At 55.8% G+C, this 26,873-nt stretch overlaps 1 protein-coding gene across 4 annotated transcripts in view; it reads left to right on the top strand.

Annotated features, from left to right (window-relative positions):
- The window catches only part of MYRF (myelin regulatory factor), a 53,595-nt gene that overhangs the window by 5,034 nt on the left and 21,688 nt on the right, over positions 1–26,873 (top strand). For 2 of the 4 annotated variants that reach the window (XM_065838901.2, XM_071808714.1), the window contains exons 2-7: positions 19,004–19,091; positions 20,001–20,312; positions 22,599–22,660; positions 25,555–25,849; positions 26,255–26,427; positions 26,683–26,806. In XM_065838901.2, coding sequence (XP_065694973.1) covers positions 19,004–19,091; positions 20,001–20,312; positions 22,599–22,660; positions 25,555–25,849; positions 26,255–26,427; positions 26,683–26,806 — 1,054 coding nt within the window. Of the gene's footprint in view, positions 1–620; positions 708–16,949; positions 17,005–19,003; positions 19,092–20,000; positions 20,313–22,598; positions 22,661–25,554; positions 25,850–26,254; positions 26,428–26,682; positions 26,807–26,873 lie in introns of those variants that run through there. The other 2 variants (XM_071808716.1, XM_071808715.1) reach the window with 2 other exon arrangements.

Here is a 26,873-nt window from a genome sequence, read left to right as displayed (position 1 = left end):
AGCGATGCAGCGGATCGCGGCATCTTTGAGTTATTGGAAAAAAATGGCTTTTTCTTAGGGACACGGCTTAGTGCTAGAGTTAGACTAGGTTGTGGTCGGACTTGATGATCCTGAGGGTCTTTTCCAACTGAAATTATTCTGATTTTTGGGAGCTGGGCTTCCCGCTGGCCGTTCCCCTCTGCCCGTCCAGTGACCGTCTGGCCCTCAGTCTCCGCATCCCCCAAATGCACCTCGGATCGGCACCGTGCTGGAGGGAGCACTGATTTCTGTTTGATGCGGGAAGAGTAAGGGCGGAGGGGAAAGGCTGGGACAATCACGGGCAAAAAGAACAATGTGATGTTGGCCGCGGTGGCTTTGTGGGTGACAGTCTCTGCGGGGCCTGGCTGGCGCGCTGGGGGACGTAAGAGGCTTTGCGTGGGAGCGCTTTGCTGGCCCGTGACAGAGTGGTCCTGGGGAACCTGGTACAGCACTAACACATGACCGTCCCTCCCGGTAATCCCCTCGCAGCCCCAAATCCCGGCGGGTCGCGGCAGCCTCCCGGCCTCCTCCCCGCGCCTCCCACTCTTTGCCGAGGGGACAGCAAAACCAGCAGCCCGGGGAGCCGGGCGAGCCGAGCCGGGCAGCACGATGACGGGAGGGGACAGCGGGGAGGCGGCGGCAGCGTGACACCGCGGCCACCATGCTCGGGATGCGCTGGATCCGGGCAGGTAACGGCGCCGACCCCCCGGTCCTCGCACGGCTCGGCTTTGCTTTCCCCTCCGTCTGCCTTTCCAGCGGGATCGTTGCCGGTTCTCCTCTCTCTGCCCTCTGGCTCCAGCTTCTCCTGCCCACCCAGTTTGTCTTGGTCAGCGCGTGGTGTCAGGAGAGTGGGTGATGTGAGGATGCTGGTGAGCCCAGCTCCATCCTGGGGCTGAACCAGAGGAGGGAAGAGAGAAAAACCTTCCCTTGAGCTCAGCAGCGCTTGGCCGAGGCCAAGGGGACGTTCCTTGGCGCAGGGGAAGCTGCCACCTCCGTCCCAGCAGCACCAGCAGCAGGAGGTTCCCGGAGTCTTCAGCCAAAGCGCTTGTCCCCACCTACAGCTACCTGCAAGGAGGTTGGAGCATGGAGGGGTTGGTCTGTTCTACCAAGTAGCAAGGGATAGGACGAGAGGAAACGGCCTCAAGTTGCGCCAGGAGAGGTTGAGGTTGGATTTGGGGAACAATTTCTTCCCCAAAGGGCTGTGGGGCATTGGAACAGGCTGCCCAGGGCAGTGCTGGAGTCACCATCCCTGGAGGGCTGGACAGACGGACATGAGGTTCTCAGGACATGGGGCAGTGCTGGGGGTGGGGGAACGATTGGACTCGATGATCTTGAGGGGCTTTTCCACCCAAAATGATTCTGTGATTCTGTTCTATGATCTGCTCCTCAGGCCCAGGCTTGTGCAGAACGATCTGCCCTTTTTCCCCAGTTTTCCCCAAAACTCCTTTTCTTTCCTGCATGAGCAAAGGCCAGGAGACATCCAGAAGATGGAGCAGAGCCAGAGAGCTGTTAGTAGGAGGGTGGATCCCTTCAGACGTCTGATAAGGGCCGGGTTGTGATTCAGAAGGAGCGAGGTGCGCACGCCCCCGCCGGGGCTCCGCCGAGAGGTATTTTGCTGGTGCTCTGGTTAATGTATCTTCCACAGGTCGTTGTCCCTGGGTCCCGTGGGCAACTGTGGGTCTCTCAGGAACTCCTGGGTCCCTTGGGTCACTCCTGGGTCTATCCCCATCTCCTCGGTCCCCCCCCAAACTCCAGGATACCTTGGGGCACTCTTGGGTCCCTCCAAGAGTACTGGGTACCGTGGAGCACTCCTGGGTCCCTCCCAATTTCATGGCTCCATTTCGAACTCCTGGGAACCTACCGGACCTCATGGGTCCTTGGGGTACTCCTGGGTACTTCCTGAACTCCTGGGTCCCTTGGGGTACTCCTGGGTCTATTGGGGCACTTCTGGGTCACTCCCAGAGTCCTGAGTCCCGTGGGGCACTCCTGGGTCCCTCCGAAATTCGTGGTCCGTCGTGAACTCCTGGACACGGCCCCGCAGGAGGGAGCGGGGAGACGTGGCCGTCGGGGCGGATTCGGAGGGTGTTGTTTCTGGAGGTGTGATGGGGGGATGGAAACGGGCACGGCGGTGACTCAGATATCCGGCTGACCCGAGCTGCTCCTGGCTTGCGCAAGAACCCGCGGGGACGTGGGGAGGAAATTCTGGTCCAGAAAGAGCCTTTTGGGGTGCTGGATAGGCAGGGCTTCCCTCTGTTCCCTCACCCTTGTGTGCTGGAGGCTTCACTAGGGCTGGGGTCAGAGTCACCCCAGCTGGACAATGACCTTGGAATGACATGGTTCCTGGGCATGGTTGGCCTCGAGAAGTGCCGCCCGCCCAAGTGGTGTGTAGGGCATCGTAGAACCAGAGAGTAGTTTGGGTTGGAAGGGACCTTCAAAGGTCATCAAGTCCAGCCCCTGCCATGAGCAGGGACCATGGGCGAAGTTGCTTTCTCCTATCATAGCTCAATGGTCTCCTCTCTGCTTTCATCTCCTTCTCTACCTATGGTCACTTAGTGAGAAGTAAAACCAGAGGAGACCTTTTGAAGAAGGAGGAGGGATGGAACCCTGCGGTATGTGGCCTCTTCTAGTCAGGAACCTTATGGATTCCTCCTGGGTGATCCGAAGGTGGGAGTGGTGCCAGGCTGTGTGTCCAGCCCCAGCAGTCCTGGAGGAGTCTGTCCTTCCTCTGCTGCCCAGACAGGGTCCTGGGCCAGGGCTCGATGTCCCATGTCCCTCGGGATTTCCCTGGCGCTGCTCCGGTGGAACTTTGCAGAACAACCCCCTTCACCTCTTTCTAGTAGTGCTGCTGGTTGGGCTTGGACTTTGCACTCTCTGATAAGAACCCCGGTGAGCTAAATGTGCGTGAGGAATGATTAACTAACGTGTGCGGTGCCAGGGGACGGGGGAGCAGCCGGGGCTGGGGACACAAACAGGAACAGGCTGGTGGCTTCTGGGCCCAACCTGGTGTTTGGCCAATGCCCCTCCTGTGCACCAGCTCATGGGGTGACATCCTTTAGGACATAGAACCCCCACCAGGGCCTGCTCGGTGCTTCCCAGGCATGTACCAGATCTAGGGATGGACAGGGAGGGATGAGACCGTGTCAGATCAGCAGGACAAGGGAGGACACTGCTCTGTTGGGACATGGGGTGCTCTGACAAGTGGAGGTTTTGGACACCACACTTGGCTCTCTGGTGGCTTCCACCTTTGGATTCATGGATAGGTGCCCTTATAGGGGGTCCAGCAGAGGGAAACAAGGATGCTGAGGGGTCTGGATCATCTTTCTCATTGAGGAAAGGCTGAGAGAGCTGGGGCTGTTGAGCTGGAGAAGAGAAGCTGAGAGGGATCTGATCAATGGGATCAATATCTCAGGGTGGGTGTCAGAGGATGGAGCAGACTGTTCAGTGGTGCCCAACGCCAGGGTGAGGGGCAATGGGCACAGACTGAAACACAGGAGGCTCCATGTGAACATGAGCAGAAACTTGTTTGCTGGGAGGTGCCAGAGCCTGGCCCAGGCTGCCCAGAGCGGGTGTGGAGTCTCCTTCTCTGAGACATTCAAACCCCCTGGGATCCTGTGTGATCTGCTCTGTGACCCTGTGTGATCTGCTCTGTGACCCGGTGTGATCTGCTCTGTGACCCTGTGTGAGCCGGTGGGGCTGGGGATCTCCGGAGGGCCCTTCAGCCCCAACCATCCCATGGTTGTGTGACTCCCACACCCCTCCTCATCCTCCAGACGTTCTCCCGCTGGCACCATTTGCCCCACACAGCAGGGACAGGGGACACCATCTGTGTGAGGCGGTGGAGATGGACACTCCGGTCAGCCTTGTGCTCCCCACCATCTTCCAGCACACACACGGAAGCGCATTGGAGGCACGTTTGGATGAAACGCTTCCTTCCCAAAGGAAAATGTAACGTGATCCTCAGGGTTCCACCGCTTATCTCGCTGAACTTTGTCTGTTCGGATGCGGTTACTCAAAATGGCGAGAGGGAGGTTGGGGAGAGCGGCCAGCCCTGGCCACACAACCGAGACACCGATTCCTTGTGGAAGGAGAGCAAATGCCTGCGGGTTTTGCTGGATGTTTCTCTTTCACATCGCAGTTGCTGTGGCAGGAGAGCTGGCATCAGTCTCTGCAGTGCTTCGAGTTTTCTGAGCCTCTCGGGGCTCATCCTACGTTTTCTTTCTTCCCCCTCTCTCCCGCATCCCTTTTGCTCTATCCGATCTTCCTTCCTTCAGCTGCTCCATCGCTAGTTTACGCCGTATCGAAGGAGATGTATTGAGCGATGCCCTAAGTCATTGCAAACCGCATCAATAGGAAAAAAGCAGCTGAGCGGGGCTGTGAATGTGGAGCAGCGTGTGGTGTGAACGGGACCGAACGGACAGGAGCGGAGCGGGATGGGACCAGAAGTGAGTGAGCGATGCCACCAGCCGCAGTCTGGCTTTGCGGGGATCTCTGACTTCTAAAAACAGGAATGAAAGCAACTTTTGCTGGAACCAAATTACGTTGGTTTTGTGGTTTCTTTAATGGGGTCTATTGCCGTCACCCCAACATTGCAGGCATACTTGGGATACTTGGAGTGACAAACCTGCTTTTCTTACCCAAAGAGAAGACAATAATAGGGGGGGAAGGCGTGGGCATGGGGCAGGGCTTGCGGAAGGCACAGGTGGGGGGTCCGAAAGAGCTGGAGCCCCAATTCCCGTGAGTTTTCTCTCTGCTTTGGTGGCAAGGACCATAGGCTGTGCTGAGCTGCACCCTTGAGAAGTGGATGTAATATAAAGAATACACTCAATTTCATCTGGAATATGAAGATTCCCTTAGTTTATGTCCGACAATACTTATTAATCACCAACTCTAATTTATGACTTTTAATCCCGTGTGCTGATGGCAGCTGACTGCGGGAAATCGACATAAACAGGGAACCCAACAACTTATCAGCCAGTTTGATCTTGGCTTATCTCTTCTGTTGTGACAAGTAATGGTTATAGACATTGATTCAATAAAGCACTAAAAAGTGCGCTTTGGCTTTATTGGAAATGAAACACCTGCTTAAGTAAAGCAAAAGCTTAAAAACAGAGCGCGCTAAGGGCTATTGAGCCATTTCATAGTTGGCTGCTTGCTGATAAAACACGGTGTTTCACAACGACGGACCCAGCGTCAATTTACACTGCTTGGAAATCGGGTCCATCTTAGTGAAACACCCTTTATAATCAACATTCTGCTCCTTGTTAGAACAGAAACTTGGTTTTGGTTTTGTTTCCTGATGAGGTCCCGTCCAAATGAAAGTCTTGGGTCAATGAGAAGTTCTGGGGAGGGGTGTAGGAGAATTTCTGTCCTGTTTTAGTTCGGTCCTTGGAAAGGGGGGTTGGAACGGAGAGGTGGATGGTGAAGGGTTGTCACACACAGCGTAGCAGAACGTGTAGTGGTAATTGATCTTTCAACACTCATCTCATTGGCGTTGGAGGGCTGAAGGGACACAAGGAACAGCAACATGGGGACCTTGCAGCCTGGGGATGGGTTTTGCAGCCCAGAGAGAGAAGTTTGAAGCAATTCCTTGTCAGGAGAACATGACGTGTAGGCTGAACGCTCTCTGTTGGCTCTCCGAAGGAGACAAGTAGTGGGATTTACTGTTTGTTTTTTGTTGTTTAAACCCTTTCCTCTGCAGTTTTGGAAACCAAACCCCACTGAGAGGGAGCTTTGAGAACGAGATGGTGGGAATAGGATGGAGAAAGTTGGTCTGATGGTCCTTGGTTTGTGTTTTAAGATGCGGGTTGATCACCTGGTGAACGGTCCATGTTAGCAAGTGAAAGGGGGAGAAGCTTTAGGAGGCTGAGGAGTTGTGGGGGTCCAGGGTGCTCCTTGGGGTAGTTCCAGCCTTAAGGACACTTGTGGAGTTCTCTGGTTTTGCAGAGCTAGACGCCAAGTCTTGTGTACATGTTGCTGCTTTGACCAACCTGTTGTTTAAATGGGTCAAGGTGGGTTTTGTTGGTTTAGGGTTTTGTCAGTGCAAGAGAGATGTATTAACTGGGGTTTTTTTTGCTGTTTTGCAAACATTATAGCGCTCGGTAAATCCAGAGGCTTTGTGTCCATGAGCAGTTGGGAGGTCTCATGTTGTTAAGACGTTTGTCCTCACTGCAGGACTGAGCTCCGAACCTCTTGGGACTGGCAACAGGAGACCTGGTTTTCCCTGCTTTGAAAATATCCTTTCTTAAAATAAAGGCGCTTAACTGAGAGCTTCAGGTTAGAAGGAACTATTGGATCTTCTCGCCCGACCATATAACAGCTCTGAGCAATGCAGAAAGCGTGGAGGAATAACAGGTTTGATGTTTTATTTTACTGCCACAGAGAATTTCTTGATGAGGTTGAGGTTAACGTTCCAGCTTTGCCGGGAGAACTGTGGAGCTTCGTGTGGTTTTGTGTTTCATTTGTATAAAAAAACCCAACCAACAAAAACTCAACCAAGCAAAAACCTCCAGGTTTGGGGCTTTTAAAGGAGAGAATGTGTCCTGTTGAACTGGGAGAGAACCGGTCAGTCTTTGTCCTCAGCTCAGCCCCAGAACCTGCATGGGCTGAGAACTTCTCAGGGGGACTGGAGAAGTCAAAGAGAGTGAGTGCAGACTGACAGAACCTTTGTTTCTGAATTTCCTATGAGAGCACAGCGTACAGGTTGATCAGCACATGGGTCTCACTTGCTGGTCTCAATACAGGTCTCTCAAAAAGAAAGTTTTGTGTTGTGCGTGGCAGCTTCTTAATAGGATCATAGAATGGTTTGGGTTGGAAGGTACCTTAAAAGATCATCTAGTTCTTCTAGCAGATCTTCAGCTCTGTGTGCTCTTTTCTGAGAGTGACCCAGGAGGTCACCTCCAACCCTATGGAGAGTAACCCAGGAGGTCACCTCTAACCCTATGGAGAATGACCCAGGAGGTCAACTCCAACCCTATGGAGAATGACCCAGGAGGTGAACTCCAACCCTATGGAGAATAATCCAAGAAGTCAACTCCAACCCTGTGGAGAAGGACCCAGGAGATCAACTCCAACCCTGTGGAGAAGGACCCAGGAGATCCACTCCAACCCTATGGAGAATGACCCAGGAGATCAACTCCAACCCTATGGAGAATAACCCAAGAGGTCAACTCCAACCCTATGGAGAATGACCCAGGAGATCAACTCCAACCCTATGGAGAATGACCCAGGAGGTGAACTCCAACCCTATGGAGAATGACCCAGGAGATCAACTCCAACCCTATGGATAACAGCCCAAGAGGTCAACTCCAGTCGCTGAGCTACCTCTGAAACCTTTGTCCATAACGATGCAGAGAAGTTGTAGGGCAGTTGAACAGTGAGTGGTTTTCTGTGCACAGAAACTTTGATTTTTCCTCCCTGAGCTTCTGGTAGCTGTGGAGATGCTGTCTGCTGCCTTGGGTTGTGTTGGGACTTCTGTAAAGCTTCTTATGCATCCCCACCAGTGTTATTTCAACCTTTTCCAAAGTCTCTCCGATATTTCCATGCCCTGTTTCTCTGTCACGGGGCAGCAGAGCGATTGTGGTCACTTACCAAGCAATTCAAGATGCTCTGTAAGAATGAATGTGGTTTTATTCCTTTATTTGCCATCCCACCAATCCATGTCCCCTTTTCAAACTTTGCCAGTGGAGAACAGCAATAGGAGATGCTGAATGACTTTGGCCAGGTCTCTGCTGGAAACCCCTCTGCTCTTTGCTGTCTCGACACGAACAGCTGGATTTCAGCTCTGTTGTGTTTGGTCTCCCTCAGGTTTTCCCTCTCGGTTCCATGCAGGTGCAGTTTCTAATCACAGTGTTGTTCGGCATTTAGTAAAATCCAGGGGAGAAATTCAAGGCTGATATTTGGATTGACGTCCGGCCCAGCAGAGCTCAGTGTGTGTTGTTACAGAGACCCCTCAATAACACGTGCGTTTATCAATCTAAAGATGCTGCTGGTACCACGAGCGTTGAGTGAAAAAGATGAAAAAGTGGATTTTTTTACAGGAAGATCAGATTTTCTGCTCCATTTCTGAAGTGCTGGGGTTCAGCCCACCTGGAGCCGTGGCCCTTGTGTTTGGGGAAAGCAAAAGAAGGTGCATCTGAAGGAAAAGAATTCCAAACATAGAGATTCAAAGGGAAGCGAGACAGATGCTGGGGAGGCGATGGAAAGTGACAGCTTGGGGACAGTCACAGGGGACAGGTAATGTCAGGCTGATGGTGATCGGGGCTGGAGGAGCTGGCTGTGGTTAGAAGATGCTGAATGGCCCAGCTGGGAAATCCTGGTGCTGTTTTATCACCAGGGACACTGGCGGTGAGCAGAGATAAGAAAGGGAGCATTTAGGTCGGGCTTGGAGGAGTGTGGGGCTGCAGCGTCATCCCCCAAATAGAAGCAACAAAAGCCCCAGCCACACAAGACAGAGCCCAAGGAGCGAGCTGGGGATGAATGACCTTGTGCTGGCCCGGACAGAAGGCTCTAAGAGGTCTTTTAATCTGTTGATCTAATGACTCATCCAATTTGTGTAATTTCCTCGCCTCCTCACTCGTAACTCGGCTCTTTGTCGCGGTCCAGGCTGGCAGCGGGACAGATGCGTTCGCTCGGGACCCACACACGGCTTTGCCCAGCAGGTGCCTTCAAACAGCAGCAGCAGCAGCGTGTGATCTCGGGAGGATGTGCCGGGGAGGCTCAGGTTGGACGTCAGAAGGTTCTTCACCCAGAGGGTGCTGGACACTGGAACAGGCTCCCCAGGGAGGAGCCTGACAGCGTTCAAGGAGTGTTTGGACAACACCCTCAGACACATTGTGTGAGTTTTGGGGTTGTCCCGTGCAGGGACAGGAGTTGGACTCGGTGGTCCTTGTGGGTCCCTTCCAACTCAGGACATGTTATGGCTCCCAGAGGTCTGCCAGGTACCAGGAGAAGGCTCTGCCTTTAGTTGGCAGGTCCCTGACCTTCCTCATGTCTCTTCTGCGCTCAGCCCTTGGTGAGAAGATATTGAGATCTTTTTGTTTAAAAATCTTATTTGTTTACAGATATCTAAAGGGTGAGTGTCAGGAGGATGGAGCCAGGCTCTTCTCAGTGACAACCATTGGTAGGACAAGGGGCAATGGGTTCAAACTGGAACACAGGAGGTTCCACTGAAAGATGAGAAGAAACTTGTTCCCAGTGAGGGTGTCAGAGCCTGGCCCAGGCTGCCCAGGGAGGTTGTGGAGTCTCCTTCTCTGCAGACATTCAAACCCGCCTGGACCCCTTCCTGTGGAACCTCAGCTGGGTGTTCCTGCTCCGGGGGGTTGCACTGGATGAGCTTCCCAGGTCCCTTCAACCCCTCACGCTCTGGGATTGTGTGAAGATCTCACCCATCGTCATCCATCCCTTGTGCTCCTGTGCTCGCAGCTCAAGCGGTGACGCCGTGGGGTTTATCTCACGCTGGGCACATCTCACCCTTATTTTAGTCCCAGGATTTGCCTCTGCTTGTCTAATACGCGGAGATGACTCTGTTCTGCGTGTCGAGAGCCCGAGGAGCCGTTCCACCAGCGGGAACGTGTGCGGTCGGTGCCTTCCTCCTCCCCGAGCCCCGGTGACCTCCTCCTCCTCTCCTCCCCACGCGTTGTCCTCGAGCCGGGCGCCTTCCCCAGGGTTCGTGCCGCTCCGGACATGGCGCTGCTTTGAAGTGAGACCCAGAACACCCAGCGGGGTGGATGGGATCCAAGCAGCACATTGGGGATCCGATTTGTGTTGTCTGCCGGCTGTTTGCTAACGCCGTGGTGCAGGCACTATGTGCCGCTCTCACAGTTAGTGCGAAAATGCAAACAACACATTTCTTTTTAAAAAGAAGCAAACCTCAATTTCAGTATGAAAGCCTATAGGAAATAGCCAGCATGGTAGTCATCCCTAAGGGTTTTTTTTAATAATTGTTTTAATTGCGTCTTTACTTGCTGTTTATTGTAGGTGGCGAGAGAAGCTTAGTTTAGCTTAACTGAGGAGAAGGCAAAGAGTGCAGAAGGTGACTGAGCTAGCCCAAAAACACCTTGTTAAAAGCAGGTTTCTTGGAGCAGAGGGCTCTTTACCGGCCAGATAAGGGTGTGGAGATAGGTCATGCAAACTTAGATGAGGAACTGAAGGCTGGGAATTATTCTGGCCCCTCCCTTGGGAGATCAATTAATCAGCTGAAGCCTAGCTCAGAATTGCATCTGAGCGAAGGAAGCGTCCTCTGCAGAGAGGAACTCTGGGTTTGCTGGCTTTCCCTGAGTAAAATCCTGTGGTCTGCGTGGTTTGGGGAATATAATGCTTGGCATTGTCTTGAAATGGATGAAATCGGAGAGGAATGGTGTGTGGTGTACCGGTGTGCCCGGCCGGCCAACTGCGCTTGGTGATGTTCTGCTCTCAGATCCGGGAGGCGACGCGGGGTCTCGGGAGGTTTGTCCCGCACGTGCAGCAGAGGCAGACGATGGTGGAGGAGACCCGGTGATGGTTCCCCTCATTATATTTGCAGGAGTCCGTTCTGGACCAAGCGTAGCGCTGGAAAACAAGCGCCCTGTGGTCGCACGTGTGAGAAGAAGGTAGAGCCCGCCGGGCTGCGCTCTGCTTGGGAAACATCGGTGCTGGTTGCACAAAAGCAGCGCTGGCCCTTCCCCGATCCCGGGCACGCGTCCCATCGCGATAAATCGCTCTGCCCTCGCTCGCCCCGCTCTGGAGCTTGGCCAGAGCGGACAGCAGAGACCTTGTTGCCTCCCGGTTAAAGGGAGGAACGAGGCGCCCGATCTGGACGTGGTGTTCCAGGCGATGCTTGGCTGCCTGTGGGCTTGTATTCTCTTGCTGTTTGATTATTAATCCTCCTGCCTAGGGATTGTTTCGTGCCGGGGGGGTTTCCGGAGAAGCAGCGCAGCTCCAAGTCCCCGGTTCCCCGTGTTTGTGGTGCGTACACCATCAAAATGGGCTGAAAGCGGCTTCCTGGATCTCCAGGTTTCCCAAGAGCTGTTCCAGGAGCCCGGTGGCCCTGCAGCGAAGTCAGTGTCCCTGGGCTTTCTGTGACATGAGTGACATTGCTCTGCCATCAGCCTCTCCAAGGGTTTATTGCGTGTCCTGGTCTCCGCCGAGCACAGCGAGGCCGCGGGATCATAGCCTCTGCTCAATGCCAGTACATAGCTGGTAATAAATATTAGTATTTTTCCTTATATCGTTGATGCGCTCTGGCGATAATTCGCACTGAAGAGAGTTTATCCTGAGAGGGAAAAGAGCTGCAGCATCGTCCCCCAAATAGAAGTGACAAAAGCGCCAGCCACACAGGACGGAGCCCAAGGAGCGAGCTGGGGATGAGTGACCTGGGCTTTAACCACCACAATGGTGAGCTCGTGCACATAGGTGTGACCCTATAGAAACAGATCACTCCTGTGCAATCCGGGTGAAGCCAGCAGGCTGCAGAGAGCAGAAGCACTGACCCGTGGCTTCTCTTGTGCTCTCCAGTTCAACTAAAGCCAGGTGGAGCGGGGTGGCCGCTGTGCTGGGGACGTGGTTTGTTCTGCCACCAGCGTGTATGAACCTCAGCAGAAGGGGTCTGGAGGTGGCACAGAAAGCTCTCTCCCCGTTCCTGTTTTCCTCCCAGGGTGGGGAATGGAGGTGTGAGGGTGGCAGAGCCGCATGAGGCAGCGCTACCTCCCTGTCACCTGGTGAAGTGACCTTCTCTGGTCCTGTTGTCCCCTCTACCAGCCCATCAACACCCTCAGCAGAGAGATGGGAGATAACGGCGGCGTCTTCGGCCTCTGCGGGCTCCAAACAAACGGGGCGAACCTTGCGCCCCACCAAATGGCGACGCTTGTGTGGGTGCTGCTGTTCCGGCCATCTTTCGGGCATGAATGGACAAGCGGGGCATTGACAGGCTGCGGGGACACACACAAACGTTCCACTGTGTCCCCTCTCACACCTTCCCCTCCTCCTCCTCGGCCCCCGTGCCCAGAGGACAATGGCTCCATCCACGCCAAGGTTCACAGCTGGCAAGGGCGGAGGAGAGGCCAGGACACGGGTGGAGGAGCCGAAAGGAGAAGGGGATCCAGGAGGGTCCGGAGGGATAATGTCTTGGGGAGGGAAGGGATGAGGGAGCAGGAAGGAGGGAGAAGCAAGAGGAGGGTTTGGGAAGGTGTGGGAGGGAGGATGGGCTCGGTTATCCCTTCTGCGTGGATCCACCCGCCCTGTCCTGCGGGGTGCCGGAGGGACGTGCCCATGTCCTGCCATGGCCCGTGGGATGGTTTCCTCTCGGGATGGCTCTCACCACACACCCTGTCCTCCTTGGGGCCTGGGAGGTGGAGAGAAGGCGTTATCTCTCTATATACACCTACACGGGGTGTATGCATTGGCTCATAACCCCTTCTTGTTCATACATCAGGAGGAGCAACACCACGCACCAGCCATGGGAGCGAGGGTTGCTGTGGGCACGTTAAATGGTTTACAGATGCATCCTAACTTATCCAAAGGCGCTTTTCTCAGACATATTCTTCTGTGCATGTTAGTTCAGGAGTTGTGAGCCTGTGTGAGAGCAGCAGGAGCTTTCCAGGGGACATGGTGACATGGAGATGCTGCTGGGGACGGGGCTGTGGGCTCCGGCGATGGTTTGGTTGTACTTCCTCCTGCTGCAGTTCATTACTCTGGCACTGGTTCACTGTTCACGTTGTTGCTCCAGGGTCTTCCTGGCCACTGGAGATCCTGTAACACTTTTTACTCGCTATGGTAAATGTGGGGTCTTGGCTGAATCCCACCCGTCCTGTATCTCCGTTCCCGATGCACGCCGTTCTCTGCCTCCCACCCACATGTTCTGGGTAATGCCCAACTTCTCATGAACCCCCATCTCCTTAGCCCTGGGTTTGGTGTTTTCCCCAGGAACTTGTCCCATGGGTTCCCAGAGCTTGGCCTTGACCGTGTTTCTGGGGTGACTTTAGGTCTTGGGTTTTCTGCTCCAGCATGAATGGGGATGCAGGAGCTGAATGGGGGATGCAAGAGCTGAACAAGGATGCAGGAGCTGAATGAGGGATGCAGGAGCTGAACGGGGATGCGGGAGATGAACGGGGATGTGGGAGCTGAACAGGGATGCGGGAGCTGAACGGGGGATGCGGGAGCTGAACGGGGGATGCGGGAGCTGAATGGGGGATGCGGGAGCTGAATGGGGGATGCGGGAGCTGAATGAGGGATGCGGGAGCTGAATGGGGGATGCAGGAGCTGGACAGGGGATGCAGGGGCTGCCCCATTGCTCTGGAGGGGCACGGCTGTCCTTGTCCATGGGCTGCCATGGGCACGTCCCCAGGATGGGAGGCGGGGTGGTGGCTGTACCTCTGTGTTGGCTGGGACAGTCCTGCCTTTGGTGGCGGGAGGGGGAACGTGCACATTTGGGTGTGTGCAGGAGAAGGGTGTCCTAACGCAATGGTATTTCGGAGCGAGTAACCAGCCGGCGGAGCTCAGGGGTGGTCCCGAAAGCACTTTGGGGGAGACGGGGGAGTGATCTGGCTTTGGCGTCCCACTCGGGTTACAGGAGCCACTTCTGCCGGGAGTGACTGGTTATCGTTACAGTCAGGTAATAAAGAGCGTTAATTAAGGAGGAATGCTGGGCTGGTATCTGGGGGGAGGCAGGGGCTGCGGGGTCTCTAGGGTTTCCAGCCCTTTGTACCCTCTGGGCAGCCCAGGAGCCGTGGGGACACTGTCCCGCTGTCCCTTAAGCGAGGAGCTGGCTCTGCCCGGCTGGCAGATGGGGTCTGGGCAGGGATGGGGTCTTGTCGTGTCCTGCTCCATCACCTTTCATTTGTAGCTCCCAGTGTTGTTCATAAGTAGCGAGGAATTGTCCTATGGCCTTTGGAGGGAGATTATTTCCAGAATAACCATTAGCACTTTGAGGTTAAGGGATGGTTTGTCACTTGCGGATCGGCTTCTAGGGAAGCTTCTTTCACAATTGGGAACCCGCTGCAAGACCTGGAACAAGGGACGAGGGACTTGTCTGGTGGGAACAGGATGAAGTCAGTGCTGTCCCTGCTCCCTTCTCATGATTCCCGGAGCTGTGGTGGGTGAATTTTACCCATGAGAAGGCATTTATCTGCTTTCTGGGAGAGCTCCTGCTTGGAGAAGCGGGTCTGGAGCCGAGCGCTGACCCCCGCAGCTCCCCGGGCTTAGCCGGTGTTTGGTTAGCGAGCCGTGGTGTGGATTCCTCGTGCCGGCAGCCAATCCGCCAGGCCAGGAGGATAAACAGGGGAGGACGCGGCAGAGGGTGCTGAGCAGCGCCAGGCCCCGGGGAATGTGCCGATGCGGCAGCGCGGTTGCACAACCCCGCGCACTCGGCCGCGAGAATGCGCTCCGGCGCATCCCGAGAGCTGCTGGGAGAGGGGACACCGCACCCTGACGTGTGGGACCATCACCCGGGAGCTGCTGGGGTCTCCTGTTCTGTGGACCCACGGGATATTTTGTTATTACCTGTGGTTTTGTCACGGGGGTGCTCTGTGCCTCAGTTTCCCCATAAGCACCCTGCCCTAATGTGGTTCGTATAGGGAGGGCACCAAGTGAAGATCCTGGGGCAGGTGGTTGCAGCGATGAGCTGAAGGACCATCCCAAAAGCTACGGGCTCTCCAGGATGCTCCAGCCACCAGCACCACATCCACGAGCCTTTTCTCTCCGTTGTGCCGCGTCTGATGGCTCCCCAGCCTGCCAGGGATGTGAGTGAGCACCTGCCCTTCACACCGGGCTCCAGGGCAAGGTTTGCCGGCAACAGAGTGATGGACCTGGCCCTTCTGGAGGTCAAGGACTTCACAGCAAAGGGCTGGTGGCACCTTCCCGCAGGCTGCTCCCTCTCCTGGCTGCGCTGTGCTCCCAGCACTGCCCGGGGCTCCGTTTAGGTTGGAGCTGGGGAACAATTTCTTCCCCAAAGGGCTGTGGGGCATTGGAACAGGCTGCCCAGGGCAGTGCTGGAGTCACCATCCCTGGAGGGCTGGACAGACGGACATGAGGTTCTCAGGACATGGGGCAGGGACAGGGGTGGGGGAACTGTTGGACTCTGATCTTGAGGGGCTTTTCCACCCAAAATGATTCTGTGACTCTGTGAAAGCCCTGGGATTGCAGGTGCTTGTCCCCATCCCTGCTGTGCTGGCAGCAGGGATGGAGATTTGGCCACTGTGGTGCTGCTGGAGCTCTCTTTGTCCTGTCTGAAGTGAATGTGGGACAGCACCAGACATCTGCTGCACTTCTGGCAGGTTTTTTGGAGAAACAACCGGACTTTCGGAGCAGCCCGTGATGGAGACATCGCTTGTACCTGATTTGGGACCCAGACGTGCGGCAGGCAGGCTTGGCAGGGTCTACGGCTTTTCCTTTGTCTTAATGGGGCTTCATTTATAATTCAGGTCTGCAACCCCCCCCCCAAAAAAAGATTCACCTCCTTGGTATGTGGCTTCAGTGCCACAGGGATGCTCCGGGCTTGGCAGAGCTGCTTCTACTCCTCCTCCTGGTCACTGGTGTCCCCCCACCCCTCGCTGATGTTCCCCAGCCCCTGAAGATGGTTGACCTCATTGTCATCTCCAGGTTCCCACATCTGGTTCTCGTTAGCAGAGCCCGGGATGAAGTTCTCCAGCTCGCTCCCTTCCTCCCACCCCCGGGTGACCCAGGCAGGATTAGGGGTGATTAGAAGACAAGCAACAGAGCAAGAATAGTTGGGGGGGGAGGGACTGTTATAAATAGAAATACCATAAACTTATCAGCCTATCACTCGAGGTAAATTCTGGGTTTAATCTCTCAGACCTGTAAATATGACGACCCTCGGGGGCCGGATGCCGTTAACTCTTTGAGAGCCACGTGCCCATCTCTGGGCAGCGGGATGTGTCGGAGCACCCGAAAACAGGATGGGGAGCAGGTTCCCCAGCCGAGAGGGTGTCCCCAGGGTGTCCCCAGGAGGGACAGGCTGGTGGAGCTGGGCAGGGAGGAGACGGCGGCGCGGGAGGCATCTCCGTTTGGATGTCGACGGTGTTGGGAGGTTTGGGGAAGGCAGAGAAAACCAGTCCAAACATTGGGATTCCTGACATTCTCACACGTACGGGGGCCTCCGCTCACCCAGCTCTGCTCACGAGGAGGGTGCCAAGGGTTTAACGTCTCGTTCTTCGGGCAAAGTTCACTTTTTGGGGGATCTCCTTGAGCCTTTTGCGAGGGAGGGCTCGGAACGTGGAGCAGGTGGAGGGGTGATGTGGTGTGGGTGGTGACACGGGGGCCAAGAGGAGGACGGGACGTGGGGACCTGGCGAGTTCGGGGTTATTTTGCAGCAGCACCAATTGAAGGAGCTGTGGAAGAGCAGCAGCTTCCCCAAGCTCCTCCATTTCTCTTCCGCTGGGAACCCATCTCATTGAGAGCTGCATGAACATCCAGCTCCCCAGGGTCCCTCCTCGGTGCCGTCCTGCTCCCTCCTAATCCCCCTTTGGAGGGGGAGGGCGCCTTGTTAGTGTCGTTAGGAGCTCGTGACTCTATGGAGAAGTATTAGCTTTTTAATTAATCACCTAAGCTGGCTTTTGGTAAGAGCTGCAGGCGGTGGGACGTTCCTCGTGCAGCCCTGACACCCCGGGTTGTTGGAGCTGCTGCGGGTGCCTCTGTCCCCAAGCGGAGGGAAGTGTTTTGATTTTTAGCGGGCACACACGCAGCTGTTATCGCGTCTCAGCCCCCGGCAGCCGATGTGGCTCTCGCGTCACGGCGCTTATCACCCCCCGGGTCTCAGCCGAGGGCTCCTGAAGGTGCCTTTTGAGACGAGGGAGCAAAGAGATAGGAAATGACAGCACACCGCTGGGTTTGAGGGCGTTTCTGGATAGGTGCTGGGTTCCTATTCTGCCATGGAGAACCTGCGGGAGATTGGAGGTGTGAGGGAAACCCAGTGGGATGCAACATCTTGAGACCCCAGAGACATCTTGAGACCTTTGATGGCCAGGCTCAGTAGTTTGTGGAAAGGCAGCAAAATTGGTAAAGTGCCTTTTTTTTGTTTTCTTCTTTTCTTCTTTGAACCTGGGTCCCAACCCTGGAACTTGAGATGAAGACGAGTTTTCTGATGGGTTTTGCCGTGGGTGTTTGCCAAAGGTGTTGTGTGAATTATTGTGTGGACTCTTTGGCCAAGAGCAAGGGGTCCTCACCCCCCGGCAGAAGGGTTTTGGCTGATGTTGAGGGTGATGGTGGCCAGGGAGCAGCTTCTTGTAGAGCAATGGTGAAGTGTTGGGAGCAGGCTATGGCAGGGGGACGAGCGAGGGACACCAGCACCCATGGGAGCTCTTCCAGTCAACCCTAACTCCAAGCTGGACCATGCCATGGTCGCTACCACGTCACTGCAGCCTCAGGAGAGATGTGGCTGTCACAGAGGGGTCCCCCTGTGCTGACCCGGGCTCTGCACCTACATACGTGATGTTCTCAGGGACATGGATTAGCGCCAGGTTTGGGTTAATGGTTGGACTTGATGATCTTTTCCACCCAAAATGATTCTATAAGCAAGGTGCTGGCACCACTGGGGACCTCGCAGGTCCTACCTGCCCTGTCCTCTTCTCACCCCGATGCGTGGTTTGCCTTTGTCCCCAGGTCCCCGGGCTCCGTGTGGTGCACAAAGGGTTAGGAATCTCCCACGGGAAACGCTACCCGGGTTTTTTCCCCTTTCTCCAGCGTTACTAAGGGAGAGATCCCCCCTGTGCACACATACACACACACCCCCCCCCGTCTGTTTGGCAGAATTCCTGGCTGGATTTATGTCTGACGATTTGCTTCCCTTGGTATGAAAGGGATTTGCAGAGGGGAGAGCCGCAATCGGCCCCGGGCTGGGCTGAAATCCCCCGTTTGGGGTTTTTTTGTGGTTCAGCGCTTGACCTTTCCCTGGGCCGTGGTCTGCAGGGGGAGGTGGGCTCAGGGTCTTCTCCTGGACGAGGGACACGTCCTCATGGTGCTTTTTTCCCTTTCAGGAAGGGCCGGCTTCGTTATCTGAGCTGGGGGAGCTGGGGGGAGCTGGGTTTTCTCTTCCACTTTCCTTGGCAGTGTCTTTGGCACCGAGGGCTGGCACCGACCCCAGAAGGCTGCAGACTCCCACTTGAGAGAGACAGATAAAGAAAGCGCTTTCTGTCAACAAAACCCAGCCCAGCTTCCCCAGAACAGGAGAGGGGAGGAGGCGCAGCAGCCCGGGAGAAAGGAGAGGGACGTCCATGGCTTCTCCATCTCGTCTCCTCCTGCGGGGTCGGGAGCTGATCCAGAGCTGTTCATGGCAGCAGTAGAGAAACTCCAGTGTGTTCTGCAAAGCCGAGACAGGGGTCTGAAGGGATGGAAACCGTCTTTCCTTCTCTGACCTGCAAACCTCCCCGGTGAGGCCGGCAGCTCTTGCGGTTCTGCTGGCAAAGCTGTTGCCGGACCCGTCAGCGCCAAGTTGTTGGGGTTGGTTGGGCAAGACCTGGCTCTGGTGCTGTGTGGAGCCGTGTCTTGCAGAGCTCAGGCCTAACCCCATGTTCTCCCTTCTTGCTTGTGTCCTGAGCCTGGTCCTGGGAAAGCCCCGTGTCCCGCAGCCAGAGCCTGGCCTGAAAATGGCTGTAGACAGACCCCACCGGCACGTCCAGCTTCCCAGGCGGTGTCACCGCCATGGCTTGTCCACACGCCCCATCTGTCTGCTTTTACACTGAGATGTGGATAGAATCATTGAATCATTTGGGTTGGAAAAGCCTCTCGAGATCATCAAATCCACCCATAACCCACCCCTGGCACTGCCTCGTGTCCTGAGAACCTCATGTCCATCTGTCCAACCCTCCAGGGATGGTGACTGCAGCACTGCCCTGGACGTACCCATGGACAGATGTTGGTCCTTAAACTGAAGGATCTGCAGATCTTCTCAGATCGGTTTTTTGACTCTGCAGAGGTCCGGTTGTGTTTCTGACCCGCAAAGCAAAGACCTTTCGTGTCCTCCTCACGGCTCACGCTTCCACCTCCTCTCCCCTCGCAGGCCACGACATTAATGGAGCCCTGGAACCATCAAACATCGACACCAGCATCCTGGAAGAGTACATCAGCAAGGAGGACTCGCCAGATATGTAAGTGCCCCCCTTACAGCGTTCGCTGTTGTTTTCTGTGCAGCGATACTGAGCAGTTTCCAGCCCTGCAGTTTGAGGAATTGTTTGGAAATCACTGTGCCTCTGTCCCTCCTGGAGTCCTGCGTATTGCTCTTTGCTCTCTTACTCATTTCCAGTTCTTCTTCCTGGCTCCTTGCCTTTGAATTTCCCCGGTCTCTCGTGTCCCCTCTTTCCCCGCTCTGAGGACACCGCAAAAGACTTTTCAGTCATTTGAGCAATGGTAAAGCCAGCGCTGAAAGATGAAATCCCAGCACAACCTGAGCGTGGAGAAGGGAAGGTCTCCCTGTGTGCACCGGTGCTGGCAAAGCAGCCCCGGTGATGGGGGACACAGGGTGGGAGCAGGCTCTTTGGGGCTGACGTGTCAAAGTGACACCCTGTGCTGGTGTGTCAGCTGGAGCACGGCAAACAGGTCCTGGTGTCCTCACGAGCTTTGGGGTTGGTGTCCTGGGCATTCCTGGGCTTTACAGTGGATTTTACACCCTTGGGGTTGCATCAATGCCACCCACCCAGATGGGACCTGTACGCTCCTGCTGGTGCCACCACGATGCTGCCTGGTTTTCTATTTTCTGGGTGTCCCAGAGCACTTGGGTGACTCCATCCCTGTTGCTGCACGGCTGGGAAGGGTGGGCAGAATGTACCGTCTCGCTGTCCCTCTGCTCGGGTTGTCCCTCTGCTCGGGTTGTCCCTCTGCTCAGGTTGTCCCTCTGCTCAGATTGTCCCACTGCCAAGGTTGTCCCTCTGCTCGGGTTGTCCCTCTGCTCAGATTGTCCCACTGCCGAGGTTGTCCCTCTGCTCAGGTTGTCCCTCTGCTCAGGTTGCCCCTCTGCCGACGTTGTCCCTCTGCTGAGGTTGTCCCCTTCTCTCTCCCAGCTGTTTCCCTGACATCCCCGCGCACCCCCAGCCCTCCAGCTCGACCCCCATCACCGCGCCTCTCGCCAGCTCCATCTCCAATGTGACCAACCCCTCTCCCAGCGGTTCCCTCCACCTTCCGCCCCCGGGCAACCAGCTCCCGGTCCGGCATGGGCCTCATCTGGCCAACCCTTGCGGACCCGCCTACGGTGCTCACCTCAACTGCAACAACAACAATGGCATGGTGGTGCCCAAGGGCTACCTTGGTGGCCACTGCCTAAACAACGTGGTCCCTGCAATCAAATCAGAGCCCAAGGCCTCCTACGCACCCGGGTAAGTGGGGTTGGGGTGGTAAAATGAGGGCAAATGGTGGGATGAGTCCTTCTCCAGGCTGGTGGCACCTGGAGGGTTGGTGTGGTTCGAAGTTTCCCCAAAAGGTTGTTTGGTTTGGATCTTGTCTGTGTGGAGTTTAAGAGGCTCAGTAACACCCCCCACGTCTGCTGGTGGTGGTGGAGCCATCTGCTCTGGGTGACCGGGATGCTGCACATCTACAAATGCATTATGGGAGAATATTGTAGCATTGTAATTTTTTTTTAAGAAGGAAGAGACAAAGAATGAATTGGAATGAGACAAAATTCAGTCTCCGGGATGTTCCCATAGGTATTCCAGGGGAAAACACTTAATTAAATTGGGCAGAGAGATGTAATTCCATTGGGCTGGTGTTGTAGATACTCCACTCAAGAGAAGAAAGAGGTGGCATCTGAGCAGGGTCTGGTCCTTGCTGCTGTTCCCCCATCACAGGGGAGTGAGAAGAAGATGATCGGAAGCTGGGCAGATGAACATCAAAGTGCGCAAAGTCATCAGGCATCAGCAATAGTTTGTACCAGGAGGAGCTGGGCCCCTTCCTCCATGGAAGAGGGTAGATGTGAGGACCCAGGATGGCCCCTGGACATCTACAAGCCCCCGTCTGGCTTTTTTCCCTTGTCCTTGTGCCCTCTAGTGTTGTCAGCAAGTATGGCCTGGAGATTCCCAGATGTGGGAGCTTCCAAAACGCTGAACCAGCGCCATAGAGGTGACTTTGGATGAACTTGGAAAGCTCTTCCAGCAAGAGACAAGCTGAAACAAGATCTGCCCTTATTTTATTCCCAAACCAGAGAGTTCTCCCTTCCTGGGTTCCCAGAAAGCTTAGGGGGAACCGTGCCCAAAACCATGACGTGATGTGTTATCGTGGCCTGACGTTCTCCAGGGTGAGAGGGGTCATGAGGAAGGATCATCGTTTGCTGTTGGAGGTGGAGACCTTGCTTTGGACGTAGATGAACTGCCCCAGCTTTGATGGCAGCTTTTTTCCAGCATCCCAGAACTATTCTTCCCCGTTGTACCAGGATTTTCCTGGAGGAGCAATATCTCACATGTTGGATACCAGCAAACCCTCCCCTTGTGCTGGGCGTATCTGCAGGACCTCCTTGTGTGAATTCTGCCAAACTTTGGCTTGCCGAGGCACAAATCCTGATGAATTCAGAAGAAATACAGTGCAAAGTCATGGCCAGGAGCCTGGAAATAAGGCTGGTGGTAGATGCTCCAGACCAGGCGTAGGAGGGGATGGTGGAAAGGTGCTCCAGGTGGAGGATGATGGGGGTTGCCCCACCTCATTCCTCTCCAGCTAGATGGAGAACTGGTTTATGGGGTTGTGGGCTCCTCTGGTGCATTTGTCCTATAAGGAGCAGGTTTTGCTGAGTTCCGGGGCTGCAGAAACCTGCTGCGGCTGTGTGTCACCAGTGATGGAGCAGCTATGGACAGACAGACAAGATATCTCCCTCCCAGACATCTCCATGGGCCAGAACTCACTGCAAACATCTCCCTGCCGCAGCTTTGGGTTGCGGTGACCGTGTCTCGGTCTGGCCGGGAGCAGAGCTTCCATTTTTCCCATGTGTTTGATCTCCAAGACGTTGCTGGAGAAGAGCTGGGATGTGAGATGGACCAATCCTTCCGCGGTGCACCAGGGACCTGGAAATGTTTCCCCTGGCCTGAAGGTGCGCGATGGCCGAGCTCGTGCTGCAGCGGGAGGCGTGCGGAGGGGCTGCAGAAGTGAAAGAAAAACTGGTTGAAATGAATTTGGAAATGGCTGAAGAGCCCAGCTGCATGGAGGTGAAATGAAGAGAAGGCACCTGAGAGCTCCCCTGTGTGTTTGGTTGTATTTTGCAGTCAGGGACAGATCCCGGTGGGGTTGGAGGTGACGCCAGCAGCTGTGGTGGTGCTCAGGTCCGTACAGGTCACTGGGCAGAATCTGTCCCATGGGCTTCCCAGCCTTTGCTTTTGGGCATCAGAGCCCAGCTCCCAGCCGAGTTTTCCCCATTTACCCACGGGGAAGCACACAGAACATCCCTGCTCGGCGTCTTTTCACTGGAGGTCTCACCAGCAGGTCACCAAAGTGGCTGTCCCTGCTCCTGAGGTCCAGGGAACCGCATGGGGAGCGGGGTGACAGTGACAGCTACGACAGATCCCATCACCCCGGGATTTCCAGCCGGAACCTGGAGGGCGCTTTGATCCAACTGGACCTCTCGGTTGTGCTGGGAACTGGTTTAAAATGATTCTCCCTTCTTTTTCCCCATTGCATTGCAGCACTTTACCTGATTCTCCCCCCGACTCGGGATCCGAAGCCTATTCCCCTCAGCAGGTGAACGGTAAGTGCTTCAAAAAGAGGAAAAAGCGTAATAATCCAAACCCCAAACCAACATCCTCCCCCTCTTTGCTCCGTGCAAGTGGTTGGCTCTGAAATCTTTATCAGACGGGAGAAAACAGGCGGCTGCAATGCGTGGGGAGATTATCAGTTAGTAAATATCCCCAGACTTTCGCCTATTGTTCTGCTGCTGGTCTTTGCGAGGGGGGAGAGCGAACGGAGAGGGGACGGGAGAAGGCGAGGTGGGAGCCCGGGGATACGGGGGGACACCGGCGCCGTGGGGTGTCCCCAGTGGGGCGGCATGTGGACCCCACGACCCTCCTGGTCCTGCGAAAGGCAAGGAGCGTGTCCCTGACATGGAGCCCGGCTCGGGGAGGCAGAAATGAACCCGCCGTTCTGCAGTAAGTTCCTTCTCCAACCTTTTCCTCCCCTCAGCGGGTCCCGGGGGGTCTTTGCTCCCCGTGCAAAGGGCAGACAGAGCTGGGTCCCCCCCAGCGTCACTGCCCTGGGGAAGCCACCCCGTGTTTTTTGGTTCCTTTGATGACCTTCGCTGCTCTTTGGCGGAACAAACTCCTTGGTGAGGAGGGCAGGTTCCTCCGAGCCCCCTTCCCCGGGCACAGCAGCCTCTTCCCCATCCCGCCCCGTCCCACCAGCAGCAGCGCCTGCTCTTTTTTCTTGATGGAAGAGGTCAAGAGTTCTGTTTATCTTGCTTAAAAAAAAAATCCCTGGAATTCCTCCTGGCCCTTCCTTAAATATAACAAAGAGGCCAGGTTGCTCACCGCGGGGAGAGCTCGGGAAGCCCCCCAAAGCAGCTCCGTCCTCGCCAGGGAAAGATCGGATTCCCAGAGCTGTTTTTTACCCTGGATCTGGGAGCCCAGAAGGTGGGTCCTGCATCTGGCAAATGCCTCGGCCCCTTCCCCAGCCGGGTCGGGAGCCCGTGGAAGGTGTGATGTGCGGTGGACATGGTGAAGAGGCGATGTCTTGCGTGGTACCGTCGCTACCTGGCTGAAGAGCAGAGATAGTCCATCGCGGGGATGTCACCTGTCATCCCCAGGATGTCACCTGTGCGAATGGAGATCTGGTGGGCAGCAGAAGGCTCTGGAGAAGTGGGATGGGTGGAGGCGGCCCAGCCTTCGATAGGAGGGCTCGGCGTAAATGCATTTCACGTTCCCAAACCTCGCAACAGGAGGAGTTTTCTGATTCCTGGTCAAGAGCTTTGGCCTCGTTCCTCAACCGCTGCCCGGTTGTTCTGAGACCAAAGTCCATCCAGCCCAGTGTGTGGTGGCACCTGCTCGGGGAGCAGCCTGGCAAGGACTGTCCCCTCTGTCCCCTCCACATCCCCGTCCCCTGTCACAGGCTTGGACAGTCCCTGGATGTGTTTTTTCCACACTTTCCTGGTGCTGAGCTTCATCAGACGCCCACAGCGGGGTGCGGAGAAGCTTTGTCTTGCACTTAAAACACCTGCAGAGTCACTGTCCCTTTGCACCCCTTGGTGTCCTGATACCCCAGGAGTCTGTCCCTCATTTCTGCGGGGGCCTCTGGTGCCCGGGGGGGTTGAGATCTTCTCTTTCAATGCTGGGATGGGAGGGCAGGACTTCCATGCAGGAGAAACATTGAGGTTCCACATGAAGCTTCACCCTCATACGAAACCTGGAGCATCTCGTATGTCAAATCTCGAGTATGGAGACTTTCCTGTGCGTGGGTGTCCTTGCGGGGGTCTGCTCACAGCTCAGTTCTCACACGTATGGCGAGGACAGAGGAGCTGATCACTAATATCTGGTCATTCTCAAAGCGTGTTGGGAGGGATTCGACCACGTTGCTTGACTTTACGCACTTTATTCTTTGCTCTTAGCCTCCAAAGATATTTTGGTTGCAGTTAAAGCCCTCGGCTGGGCTGGGCAAGGAGCTCGGGGCTGGTTGGGGGATGAGCAGCTGCACAAAGGGGTGGATTTGCATGGCCCTCCACACACCGAGCTTTTTTTGATGGTGTTATAGTCAAATCACCCCTCGGCATGGCCTGGCTGTAGTACCCAGTTCAAATAGAGGAGGAGAAAGGTGGGATCCCAGTTGAATATCATCCCTTTTTTGTTTATTTAAACGTAGAGATCGAAGTTTCCTTGTGGTTTAAATTTAAAAAAAGAAAAAAACAACAAGCAAGTGTCCCCCCAGAAATCCTCACCGGAGTGTCTGGGTCGTTCACGTTGTCTCTTCTTTCTCTGCCTGTTCCCATGCCTGTCTCTGGGAATCTTCCCTGTGGTCCCTCAGCCTGGGGACCTGATTGCCCTTTGAATTTTGGTTTGCAGAACCATGGGGTAGTTGGGGCTGAAGGGCCCTCTGGAGATCCCCCAGTCCATCCCCTGCTCACGCAGGGTCACAGAGCAGATCACACCAGGTCACAGAGCAGATCACACAGGATCCCAGGGGGTTTGAATGTCTCAGAGAAGGAGACTCCACACCCGCTCTGGGCAGCCTGGGCCAGGCTCTGGCACCTCCCAGCAAAGAAGTTTCTGCCCATGTTCACATGGAGCCTCCTGTGTTTCAGTCTGTGCCCGTTGCCCCTCACCCTGGCGCTGGGCACCACTGAACAGTCTGCTCCACCCTCTGACACCCACCCTGAGATATTGATCCCATTGATCAGATCCCTCTCAGCTTCTCCAGCTCAGCAGCCCCAGCTCTCTCAGTGTCTCCACGTCACAAAGATGCTCCAGACCCCTCAGCATCTTTGTAGCTCTCACTGGACTCCCCCCAGTAATTCCGTGTCCTTCTTAATCTGCAGAGCCCAGAGAAGACGAGCAGGACTAGGATGAGGGGCAGAGGAGCCGGGTCTGTGCGGGACCCGTGCTCAGGACACACGTCCCCACTCGCCGCTCTAACCTCTGTTCCTCTCTCTTCTTCCAGATCCTCACCTCCTCCGGACCATGACCCCCGAAAACATGTGCCACATGACCCCCCCTTCCCGCCTGGAGCACCCCCCTCCTCCTCCGCCCCCCCCGCCGCCACCCCCCCACCTGCAGGGCCCCCCGCCGCCCCCACACCCCCACGCCCCCCACTTCCCCGCGCTGCAGCGGGACCTCTACCTGAAGCCCGAGCCCCTGATGCCGCCCTATGGGGTGCCCCCCATGGCCCCCGCCGACCTGCACCATGCCCAGCAGTCGCAGATGCTGCACCAGCTGCTCCAGCAACACGGGGCAGAGTAAGATCCGGGGCTTTTCGGCATTCCTTTGTGTGGTTTAGGGAAGGGGCGGCTGGCGGGGGGGTTGCAGAACACATGAGTGAAGTTATTGGGTTTAATGGCACGTTAAGGAGTGTGTGCTCTGGTTCTGGGGGAGGCGTTGAGGTGGAGCCAGAGTGTGGGGCGGGGGTTTGTGGTGCACAGCTTGGGGCTCGGTGATGGAAAACAAAGATGGGGCTCAGCGTACGGATGTGACAGAGCTTGGTGGTCATGGGGCGGGTGGGTGATGGTGCTGGGAGAGCCTGTGGCTCCCTGCGTGAACATTTTGGTTTGTCCGTGAGATCTCCGCTTTTCCCTGGCCGTGGGGCGGTTCCCTCCGCAGCCCTCGCTGTCCCGCTCAGCCCGTGCTCTCCCGCATCCCCACAGCCTCCCGGTGCACCCCGCCAAGAAACGGAAGCACTCCGAGTCGCCCCCCAACACCCTCAACGCCCAGATGCTCAACGGGCTGATAAAGCAGGAGCCGGGGATGGGGTCCGTGCCGCTCAACCCCGACCGAGCCCCAACGCCCCCCTGGCACCAGCCGGGAGCTCTTTCACCAGGTACAGGGCTTTTTGCCCCACCTTTGTTCCTCCTTTTCCCTTCATACCCCCAGCACGCAAACCCCCAGTGCCAGCCAGGGGGGATTCGCCCCACCTGGGACCCCAAGGAAGGGACAGCAGGGCGATGGGTTCATCCTGGCCCAAATCTCGTGCCCGCTGGCAATGTTCAGACAACACTAGTTGCTTCCTTCTGCTCTTACCCAACCGGACACTCCGTCAGAGGCACTAAAATCGGTGTTTTCCCCTTCACCACAGGGCTGATTCAAGATAACGACAGTCTGAACGGCTCCTACTTGGATCCCAACTACCAGTCCATCAAGTGGCAGCCGCACCAGCAGAACAAGTGGGCGACTCTGTACGATGCCAACTACAAAGAGCTGTGAGTAATGCAGAGAGAAGAAGAAAGTCAGATCCGTCTTTCACGTGTCGGTGAAAAGGGACGGGGG

Source organism: Patagioenas fasciata, chromosome 5, assembly GCF_037038585.1.
Source record: "Patagioenas fasciata isolate bPatFas1 chromosome 5, bPatFas1.hap1, whole genome shotgun sequence".
Classification (NCBI taxonomy): Eukaryota; Metazoa; Chordata; class Aves; order Columbiformes; family Columbidae; genus Patagioenas; species Patagioenas fasciata.
Note: the sequence above shows the minus strand (reverse complement) of the source record. Positions and strands in the feature narration are given on the sequence as shown.